Genomic DNA, 11593 nt, shown 5'->3' on the forward strand with positions numbered 1-11593 from the left:
CTCTTCGAGCGTGCGCACATCCACCACCTCCACTAACGCACAAAGCGCTTCTGCTCAGGTTTACTGTAAATGACACCTCCAGTCTTACTACTATTACCTATTTCATGGACTAAATTCACAGGAGCACCAGAAGCCATAATATGAAGAAACGCTACATGGACATAGGCAGGCTACGGAAAATGAAAAAGATCAAACTCACAGAGAAGATTTCCGAAAGGTATGACACGACACCTCTTTGTTGTTTTGTTATTGCTGTTATCCGTTATTCACCTGAATGGCTCGCGCGCGGATTGATGCACACAATAAACAGGAAAACGGATTTTAATTGCGACGTAATACTGACTGCACAAAAGGCCAAATCGATAACATGTTGTCTAAAAACACTGCAGAAAAACACGAGCGGGCCACGTTATTGACAACATTGAATATTTGAACAACACATTTGTATCGTCCCTGTAAACTTATTATCACCATTGCATATTTGATATGGTATTGTGTTATGGTATACTTATAAACGGCTATTATTGGTGTTGTTTACTGCGACGTCTTCTAACAAGTAGTCTTATTATCTCTCGGTGACATTACGATGTCTGAAAATCAGACTGTCTGAAAACACAGACAAACCGCTAACGGCCTCCGACGAGGCAATACAAGAAAAAGGCGCAAAGGAATTTATGCAAAAGGAAACCTCGCGAATTTTTCTCAGGGATTATGACTACTTTTGTTTTATGAGTTGTATCTCATTGTATTCAAAGCTATCATAATATTCTGCATTTAGAGCAGTGTTCTTACTTTGTTGGGTGTATTTGTATTATTATTTTTTCCATTTTCCGATTTCAGGCTATTGTTCGCAGGCACGTTAACGGGCTAGTTTTATGTAACCCCGTTTCTTGCATGTATAGTGAAGTTATTTGAAGAATAGCCTTCTGTATTAAGAACGCTTCATACTGGCATTATTCTGCACAGAGTTCTCCTAAACGAGTTCTTGTTCTTTAAATAGCCATGGCAACACTGTAGATTCGTCGTTTTGGTGCTGATACAGAAGATGAAATGTTGCCATGGTTACCAAACACAAAGGGATGTGGAGAGTAGAAAGCCCGAACAAAGGAATGGAGCACAATAGATTGTGTGACCAACAAATTAATTGTAACATCTTTAAGAACTCTGACACTTTCTGTGCCCTTATATTTCACATTTATTTTGGATCATTTTTCCTTTGAAATACTGAACAGCTCTTTTCTTGTCTCATAGTAAACACTGAGTTCATACAAAAAGCCTGAACACAGATAACAACACATGTTTATTTCGTAGTAATCTGTGTAAATAGACTTAGTAGGCTACTTAAGTAGACTTAAATATGGAGAATTCATGTTCGAAATCGAAATTATTTACATTTTATTAGGGGGGGAAAAAAATGAGAAAAAAGGCTCTCTTTTTTTCAAGCCAAATGTGGTTTATGACATATGGAGGAGAAAAAAACAAACAAACTAATCTTTAATAAAACAAAGGCCTATGTGTAGTGTTATTTATGACATATAAAATATTAATTATTTAATCAAGCAATACATTTTAAATCTGTTCTTTATTATATAACAACCCACAATGATGATGACGATGAGTTGATGATGATTTGAAAAGATTGTTTATAAAATTCCATTTAAGTCACTTTAAATTTCTCATTTTCAGTGCTTACTCCGTTCTAAAGTTCATGATTGTCTGGATGCTGGTGCTATTAGCTGACTTCATTCTGGAGTTCAGACTGGAATACCTGTGGCCTTGTTGGCTCTTTCTAGGGACCGTCTACACCACATTCCACTGTCATGGGCTGGTAGGCAGGTTTCTACTATAGTCTATACACTATCTTTTTCTAATTTACTGGTAGGCTAATAACTGATTAAATGTATTTTTCATGCTTCTCTGTTCTTTTAATATCCCATGCAAATTATATTCTCATTTTATGCTGTTTTGCTGCATTTAGGTGTACTTAAGAAGACTAATTTGTTATATACATATAGAATGTAGTATGTACTTAATAGAGATTTAAGAATCTGACCACTCCTTTTCTTTTACAGGCCATCTGTGTGATTTTTGTGTGTGCAGCATTTACTCTGGACATATTCTGTTTAGTTTTTGTACCCCTACACTGGCTGTTTTTTGCAGCCAGTACATATGTCTTACTCAATTATATGTGGCATACAGGTAAGTCCTCAAATTAAGTTACCATTTCATTAACAAATACAGTAGAGTGAATGCTGAATGTATTATGGATTGGCTAAATTTTTTGCAGAAAAGGGAATTTGTATGTCAACTGTGACATTATGGATACTCTTAGTGTATATGGAGGGCTCTCTACAGCTGAGGGACCTGAAAAGCCCTCATGCAAACCTGTCCCATCTATTTGCTGCACACTGGTAGGTTCAGACTGTCAAATTATTTTAGAGCTGTATATCGGTTGGGACTGTGCAATGCATGCACTAAAGACATGCAATAATAACTCAGTTACATGCAATATTTCTCCCAGCATTGGTTATCCACTGGTGTATATGGGATTTGATGCAACCTGCTACTTCTCGAGTATTTTTAAGCTGCGCACTCAGAAACCTGTTCAGAGTGAAAATGACCTCCATGTGGATTTCTTGCAACAATCCCTACCTCCATACATGCACCTGCACCCAAAATTGTGGATGGAAGGTACAGATAATTTATTTTACTATGCCTTATACACTACCAGAACACTAAATTAAAAGTTTGGACATACCTACTACTCATGCTTTTGACTGGTAGTGTACATAAATCTATATTTTTTCAATAGCAATTGATTCTTTCTTTATGCAGTAGTTGCATTTTGGAAAGTCTTTCTAAAATGTTCAGTTTAGTATTGCTCCATAAATACAGTACATACAAATTTAAATGATGTGAGATATATATTATGCATTTAAGTCAAGTAATTGAAGTATATAATTCACTTGTACATTGTAACAAATGCACATATACTGTAGTCCTAAAAACCTGCACCTTGTGTGTACAGATCCCAAATGGAAGATGGCCAAATCTAGGCCAACGCAATACCAATGTCCAAACGATGCTGTCACATCAGAGGACAAACAAAGCATGGAAGACTGCCTTCAAATCCACAGACTTCCTGGGAGACCTGAAAAAGACATAAATCTACAAACTCCAGGGCTCAAGCATCGTGGAGGGGAACTTCATTTGGACTCTACATCCATGCTAGAAATTCCTGAAAGTCTACCTCAGGAGGATCAGAGCAGCAAAGCTCAAAGACCCTCCAAGAGCTCCCTGCCCAAATTGCAAAGAGGTTCAGTGAATACCCCTAACAGCAAAGGGGAGAAGAGGCAGAAAGCCCCCAAAGCCATCAACTCTACAGGGGAATCTTCCGAAAGGTGCTCACCAAACATCTCAAGTCCTCCAAACCCACATGCTGACAAGATATTAAAGTATGTTTATTTTCCCATTACTATACAGTATGTGTTTTAATATGCATATCCTGTATGACTCGCTTTACTCTTAAAACTGTTTTAAACTGTTTTTTAAACGACCTGATATTAAAGGAATAGTTCACCCCAAAATGACAATTCTCTCATCACTTACTCACCCTCATGCCATTCAAGAAGTGTAGAACTTTTAGATCTTGTGTAGAAACACAAAGATTTTTAGAAGAATATCTCAGCTCTGTAGGTCCTCTCAATGCAAGTGAATGTGGGCACCATAATCTTTAAGCTCCAAAAATGATATAAAGGCAGCATAAAAGTAATCCATACAACTCCAGTTGTTAAATCCATGTCTTCAGATAACTGTGGATGAGAAACAGATCTTTAAGTACTTTTTACAAAAAAAATTATCCATTGAATGGACAAAAACACATGCATTGAATGGACCTTCAGAGCCGAAATATTCTTCTAAAAAACTTTGTGTTCAGCAGAGGAAAGACATACACATCTGGGATGGCATGAGGATGACTAAATGATGAGAGAATTTTTCTATTACTTGGTGACCTATTTCTTTATTTGAGTGACTACATGAAATATTTGTTCTTTTAAAAGTTCATTTGTCACATAGAGTGACCATTTAAAATGAAGCAGTGAATGCAAAAAAATGGTGAAAAAAAATCATGACTTTGCACCTAAAATATACACTTTTTTATTTACCAAAAATTTTTGTTATGTGTCACCTACCCATAAAATTCATATAGTGTTTGCACAGGTATAATTAACTATGTAACATTTTTGTAATTACATTTAATTAATTGTTAGCACATTTACACAGTGATCTCCATCTGTTCTCCAGGTTGGAACTAGAAATGAGGAAACTAAAGGGAGAGCTGCAAGCGAGCAGACAGTGTGAGCAAGAACTGCGCAGTCACATTTGTAATGTTACCAACAGTGAACACAGTCTGCGCCCTGAAGTCTCTTTGCTCAGGCATGCAAATGAACTTCTGCAGAACAAGTGAGTTCTCTGATCTCTTTCTGTTGCCTTTCTGTTGCTCTTGGCATTAGTACACTGGGTTTATGTTCGGTCATGCTGCTTAAAGATTGACTGCTGTTTGTATTTGTATATTAAAGGAATAGTTCACCCAAAAGTGAAAAATCTCTCATCATTTACTTATCCTCATGCCATCCCAGATGTGTATGACTTTCTTTCTTCTGCTGAACACAAATTAAGATTTTTAGAAAAATATCTCAGCCCTGTATGTCCTCACAATGCAAGTCAACTGGGTCAAAGCTCAAAAAGCACATAAAGGCAGCATAAAAGTAATCCAAGAAGCTATGTGATTGGTGTGTGTGAGAAACAGATCAATATTTAAGTAATTTTGTACTATAAATTATTATCCCTGCCCAGTAGGTGGTGATATGCACAAAGAATGTTAATCGCCAAACATGAACATAAAAAATGGCTTAAAAATTGATCTGTTTCTCACACACACCTATCACATTACTTTTTGGATTACTTCTATGCTGCTTTATTTGTTTTTTGAGCCTCAAAGTTTTGGACCCTGTTGACTTCCATTGTATGGAAAAAAAAAGCTAAGATATTTTTTCTAAAAATTGTAGTTTGTGTCCAGCAGAAGAAAGAAAGTCATACACATCTGGGATGAGAATGATGAGAGAATTTTCATTTCTGGGTGAACTATTCCTTTAACCATATACAAAACGCTTCACAAACTGATCTGTCTTTTATATGATTTGAATGGGAAAAATGGAACATAACTTTCTAATTTCATATGAATGAGGTGCTCCGGGAACATATGTGAATTTTTTTCTTATTGGAAAAGTTTACCTTGATGATAAAAGCTAATGCTGTTCCTTTAAACTCTCTGGTGTGCTGCTGTGCAGGATTCAATGTCTAACAAAATCCCGACAGAAAGACAAACAAAACAGTTCTGTGCTAGAGAAAAAAATCAGGATGGAAACAGAGGCTCGGGTTACGGTAGAAAAACAACTTGCAGAAGTCAGAACCCAAAAATTTGATGAAGCAATTCTTTTACTTCGGAGTGCATCACACAGGTAATTTTAATATTAAAGCAATAGTGGCATTCATAAACATATAAAGTGGTCCCAAAAAGTATTTGGACAATTAAGCCACAATTAAAAAAGTATCAATGTGATTTTATTAGATACAGTACAAAATATTGAGTATTTATTTGAAAATAGCACAAGCTTTTTTTTAAGCAAAAATATTTAATAAAAGAAGAAAATTTTTAAGTGTGACTAAAGTGTCCAAAAACTTTTTGGGGCTATTTTATTGATCACATATTGCTTTTAAACTAGTGATATTTGATTTAAAGGTTTGTTTAAGTTTAAAAGGGGGGGGGGGGGGGGGCTGGGTACCTCAGCAAGTAAAGACGCTGACCACCACACCTGGAGTCACGAGTTCAAATCCAGGGCGTGCTGAGTGACTCCAGCCAGGTCTCCTAAGCAACCAAATTGGCCCAGTTACTAGGGAGAGTAGAGTCACATGGGCTCTCTGTGGGGAGCATGGTGAGTTGTGTGTGGATGCCACAGAATAGCATGAAGCCTCCACATGCACTATGTCTCCACAGTAACACACTCAACGAGCCACGTGATAAGATGCGCAGATTGACGGTCTCAGATGCAGAGGCAACTGAGATTCGTCCTCCGCCACCCAGATTGAGGCGAGTCACTATGCCACCACAAGGACATGGAGCACATTGGGAATTGGGCATTCCAAATTGGGGAGAAAATGGGAGAAAAAAAAGTTTAAAAAGGAGAGGCAAAATTAAGCATTGATTTTCCAGACAGAACATAAACCTTGTTCTGGAGTAAATTATTTGTCATTGGTAACATTTAATTTTTTATTTAAGTCATGGACCAACTAGGCCTACTCTGTAAAGGCCTGTTTTTTTAAATTGTGGTTAATTGGCAATAGAAATGTTAAATCAATGCCGAATAAACCAGTCTATGTATTTTTTCCATCCATTATAGGCAAGAACACAGTGAAACTCAAATGTTGAGGAAAAAAGCTAAAGATCTAGACTCAGAGTACAAACAACTACAGCTGGAATATCAGGAGAAAGAAAATCGAATGGTAGCTCTAGAGAATGAAGTGGAGGTAAAGGACATGGTTCGTAGATTTGTTCAGTTTACATACTGCGTTGGATGGTTGTGATGTTCTGTTTGTGGCTTACATTTTTGTGTTGTTCATGTTATAACTTCTGTAGACCAGATTAGCTTGCTGTGTTTGGTGTCATGTTACACCTGTTTGTGTGGATGAAAGTTTCAGTGCAGAATGCTCATGCTTAGTCTTTGTTTTGTATTTTATTATTGTCATTATTTTTTGTTCTTTGTCATGTTTAAATTATGTCAGTGCTTCTGGTGCCAAGCATGCCAAGACCAGTGTTGGTTATAATCGAATTACTTTTTAGTACTACAAGTGCTAGTGTAATGAATTACATTTTAAATTCTTGTAATCAGATTACAGTTACTGATTTTCAATTGAATAACTTCTAAGTACGTTACTTGGGTTACACATTTCTAAAGTAACAGAATACATGTAAAATATGAATTATGTTAATTCGTGTTTGTGTTTCTGTAACAACTGATGAGCCATTGTAAGAGAGAAACACGTGGTGCTATGAGTATGACTTGTGTGTGACAATGAACAATACAGAAATATAGACATTATTTTGAATTCGTTGAGCAAAAAAACTAGTAATTAGTAGTAGTAAGTAATTAGTTATTTGTATTTGATTACTTTTTGAGTAACTTTCCCAACACTGGTCAAGACTGCAGGTCTTTCAGAAACTACTGTGCAACCTGAGAAGCTGTGTTATGATGAATTTAACATCAGTCAGGTGTTGGTGTTCGTTGTAAAGCATTTGCAAACTCTTGAGGAAATGTCAAAATCTGACCTCTAAAGAGAATTAAACTCTTGAACTGATATTTATCAAGATCACACAAAATATTTGTGTACAAAAATGCACATTATTTGCTGCTGCATTCGTTAAATATAAGGCAGTTATAATTGCTTTAGGACATACTGTATTTGTTATTTGTAGTTTTAAAGGTAGTATTAGAAGACTTTTGTTAGTAGAATTACTAGAATTCCTGTATTTGGATGGCTGGCCATCTAAAATGTATGATCTACTGCCAGTAACTTCAAGTAGACAAATAAGATGCCAATGAGCTCCCAAAACCATTCAATACAAAATCTTCATATCACAATTATTTTGTACTGTTCTATGTTTTTCTGTTCTGTTGTGTTCTGTTCCCGTCTAATATCTGCAATATTCTCCTGTCCTCCTTAGACCCTCCAGAGGAACAGATGCACAGAGCAGGAAGCAGACGCCTTGCTCTCAGCTCTCTCCTCCTTGCAGGACAAGGCACAACATCTAGAGTACAACCTGAGTGCAGAAACACGTCTCAAACTGGACCTCTTCTCCGCACTCGGTGATGCACGCAGGCAGCTGGAGATAGCTCAAGGTTCTTCCTCTCATTAAAAATTATTTTCTCTGCAGTCGTATTAATATCAACTTGAAAGTTGTTTTACTGAACTACTAATCTACTAATTACTCTACAGCAAAGTTTTCTAACTGGGTGTTTGCAAACCCCCCATTCAAATCCGGTCCTGGAGAGCCACCATCCTGCAGAGTTTAGTTCCAACCCTGCTCTGACACACCTGCCTATAACTTTTAACCCTTGTGTTTTGTTCATTTTGTGTTCCCGGTCAAAAATGACCGGCCCACTCATACTGCATATATTATCACAAGATATTGCATTAGATCTTTTTATCAACTTCTTTTTTAGAAATTATGACTGGTTTTGCACTCCTTTTTTGAACCTATTTAAAAAAAAAAAAAAAAAAAAAAAATATATATATATATATATATATATATATATATATATATATATATATATATATATTAATATATGTATTAAGCTTATATATAAGTGGGATGGCACGCCCTGCGGAAAACAAAAAATAATAATAATGATGTAATCAATTAATGACCACTTGCATGATCTGAACAAAATTGGTGTCATTTTTAAAGCTTAGAATCTGGACTTTACAATGCATATAGTTGATCCTACCAATTCTTAAATAATTGTTTGAATTTGCTGACAAACAAGAACTGTTTCGTTCTCATCATATGCAAAAAAAAAAAATTATCACAACAATTATATTCAGTTGGTAAATGTTGGTAAAAAGTTGGTAAAACCATAAAAAAGATGAGATAGCCATGTGTTATATATCGTTGGAAAGGTCTCAATTAGTAGAATGCAATGAGCAAATTTGTTTCACTCAGGAGGCCAAACTGCAGTGAGTTTTAGTGTATGAATTTCCCACAGACACCTAAATATAATAAACAGGAGTGTCTTTTTGTCACATTTTTCCTTATTACTTCCTGAAACATACATATAACATGACGTATCGTAACTTACAGCAGACTATCCCGATTCAAACAAGCCCAAGCGCAACATAATATAAATCAGATCTTAAAATATTCCTCAGAGTGTACTTGGAAAGACAATGCACAAGAGGACACTCAACACACGATGTGTATGTATTTGTGTGTGTGTGTGTGTGTGTGTGTGTGCACATGTCCAAGGACTTTGTGTGTGCAAACACACATCCACATGTGTGCTCATCTAAAGGACAGGATGCTCCTGAACACTTAATATTTCTGTATTTTGTAGTCTAATCCATTCATTTCTAATGGCCGGTTATTTTTGACTGGGAACACAAGTGTAACAAAGTGAAATAAAACCAATAAAATATAAAGAAAATGGTCCAGTTTTTTGTGTGTGTGTTTTCTGAAACCATATGTGAACAAAGTCAAGGAATTTTATTCCAAATGAAAAAATAATAATAATAATAATTGTGCTGGTAAAAATGACCAGAACACAACATAAGGGTTAAGTAATCCTGATGACCTTGATTAGCTGGTTAAGGTGAGTTGGAACTAAAATCTGCAGAATGGTGACCCCCAGCACCGGATTTGAATAGCCCTGCAGAAGTGTGAAGGAACTACAGGTTGTTTGTTAAATTGTGATAGAAATGCCAATGCTAAATTAAATGTACATTTTGACATTGTTAAATAAAGAAAAATAAATATAAAAATAAAATTATTTAAATAAAAATCATTTTAAAATAATACACATAAAAAAAGTTCATTCAGTTGTTATATTTGTTATTACATAAAATGTACTGTATTTGTTATTTTTCTTATAAATGTTATTTTTTTGCAAAAAACTTGTGAAATATATTCTGTTTTTGAAAAGGCTATAAGGCTGTATTATTTGAAATCTTAGGGGAAGTAAATATTTTAAATCATAGGGTTTCAGCTTATAGAGAATGTTGCACAGAAACAGATTTCAGTACTTTCAGCAATTATTTGAACATTGCATGAACATGTATGTATTTGAAGGTTCTATACACTACACTGCTAATATAAAACTTCTTTCTTTACAGTTAAAATTGTGAAACAGGACCTGGAGGCAAAAGATATGAAGCAGAAACTTGCTGAAGTGATAGCTGTTGCTCCAGGCATGTCTTACATGGCCCCAAGGTCATCTATGCCTCAGTACCTCAAGTTCTTCAACTCTGAGCGCTACATGCTCAATCCCAGAGCGCTCATGTACCAGTGTCTTAAGAAATAGAACTGGCAAGGACAAATCGGATGGCTTTTGAAGGATTTTTTTTGACTCCTCTTCGACATTCCAATCATGGGGCAACTTAATTGCTACAAGGTTTGCCTGAAAACTTTGCATTCTGACAATGTCAACAGCCCCTGGTGAGTCTATGGCCGTGTTTCCTGATGTCAGCAGAGACACTGAGGACGGTTCTAGGCGACCTTGCTTTGAGCCAATGGTTCAAGATGAAAATAAAAGCTGACTGTAAATACACGTAGCTGCCCAGCGGATGACCATCAAATACCAAGCAAAATGCCATAAGCTACGTAAACAGCAAGCTATCAGTTTGAAAAAGTGTGAACTTGACGGTCATTCTATGTGACACAAGTAATAAACCTTGTGAGGACCACAGTTCATAATGAGGACAAGATATTTTGTTATGAGTGTAAAATGAAGAGGCCGTGACAATAAGCCAATGCTCAGTCATTCTGCGCCTCATTATTAACATGAATTCAATTTATATAAGAAGCCAATATCAATGTATGTGAATATTTAAGTGCTTTGTACTGTTTTGCATTCTTTTTACATTACACACGTTATAAAGGAAGTGACCAACGCCTAAAACGTTTGTAGGTTTTCATGTTTCTGAAATTGTTGCCTTTTTATGTATCAATGGGATGTTTTTTTTATAAGAAATTTATTTTTCTGGCTTGACTACATTTTTTTTTCCTAAACCAAAATGAAATAATGGTTTACTTTTATAACTCTACTTGTTGGTCTGCATGCCAATTTATGTAAAATGATTGTTTTGAAAGAAGGAAAAAAAAAAAAAAAAGGGTTTGATGTCTAATTGTGCATTTGTGCAAGGGCTGTTTTCTTCCAGTGATTTTGGGAGCAGTAATAAAGTCATTTTCAAAGATAACCCTCTATTCTTTTTCACAATGATTTTATGACAGGAGGCTAACTTTAGTCCTTTTTAAAGACAGTTCAAATAAAAAATAAAAATCTGTCATTAATTTCTCACCCTCATGTTGTTCCAAACCTGTATGAATGTCTTTCTTCCACAAGACACCACAGTTGTAACAAAGTTGCACAAAATGCAATAAAGTTAACTGGTGACCAAGGATGAAATCCTGCCAAACATCTCCTTTTATGTTCCACAGGAAAGGTCTCAAAAATACTGGTTTGGAACAGCATGAGAGTGAGTATATGACAGAAATGTCATGTCGGGTAAACTATCCCTTTAATATTGTACTCAGGTTATGAGCTAAAATAAAATCCCAAAATTTTTGGATGACATGAAATACGACACACACAGAATGGAAGGACTCCATATCTAATCTTTATATCAAGAAATGGTGCAATTTGGAAAAGATAGTTGTAAAAGCAGTTATGAGTTTCTCAATGTTCTGCATGAGACAAACTAGACACTCAAACTTGAGTTCAAGGCTCTGGCTATATTCTTCCAAGAAATATACCAAACT

At 35.7% G+C, this 11593-nt stretch overlaps 1 protein-coding gene across 4 annotated transcripts; it reads left to right on the forward strand.

Moving 5' to 3' along the window:
- Positions 1 to 11: 11 nt before the first annotated feature.
- On the forward strand, positions 12 to 11413 carry si:dkey-12h9.6 (macoilin). 4 transcript variants are annotated; one of them, XM_051655456.1, is made up of 11 exons: positions 12 to 217; positions 1687 to 1828; positions 2073 to 2199; positions 2288 to 2411; positions 2522 to 2691; positions 3029 to 3455; positions 4306 to 4464; positions 5352 to 5522; positions 6462 to 6588; positions 7784 to 7958; positions 9949 to 11412. In XM_051655456.1, the coding sequence occupies exons 1-11, from the start codon at positions 141 to 143 to the stop codon at positions 10134 to 10136; spliced, it is 1887 nt and encodes a 628-aa protein (XP_051511416.1). In that variant the 5' UTR covers positions 12 to 140; the 3' UTR covers positions 10137 to 11412. The 4 variants fall into 4 exon arrangements, with proteins under 4 accessions (XP_051511416.1, XP_051511419.1, XP_051511418.1 ...); XM_051655459.1 differs by having other exon boundaries at positions 132 to 217; positions 6462 to 6600; positions 9949 to 11413; XM_051655458.1 differs by lacking the exon at positions 12 to 217 and having other exon boundaries at positions 1692 to 2199; positions 6462 to 6600; positions 9949 to 11411.
- Positions 11414 to 11593: the final 180 nt, after the last annotated feature.

The sequence above is a fragment of the Myxocyprinus asiaticus genome, chromosome 25, assembly GCF_019703515.2.
Source record: "Myxocyprinus asiaticus isolate MX2 ecotype Aquarium Trade chromosome 25, UBuf_Myxa_2, whole genome shotgun sequence".
NCBI lineage: Eukaryota > Metazoa > Chordata > Actinopteri > Cypriniformes > Catostomidae > Myxocyprinus > Myxocyprinus asiaticus.

Bases quoted from the DNA above. Each gene is read 5' to 3' on its own strand.
- si:dkey-12h9.6 (XM_051655459.1), top strand. From the start codon at position 141: ATGAAGAAACGCTACATGGACATAGGCAGGCTACGGAAAATGAAAAAG. The intron at 1,829-2,072 runs GTAGGCAGGTTT...TTTCTTTTACAG, and splicing joins CATTCCACTGTCATGGGCTG to GCCATCTGTGTGATTTTTGT. The intron at 6,601-7,783 runs GTTCGTAGATTT...TGTCCTCCTTAG, and splicing joins AAGTGGAGGTAAAGGACATG to ACCCTCCAGAGGAACAGATG.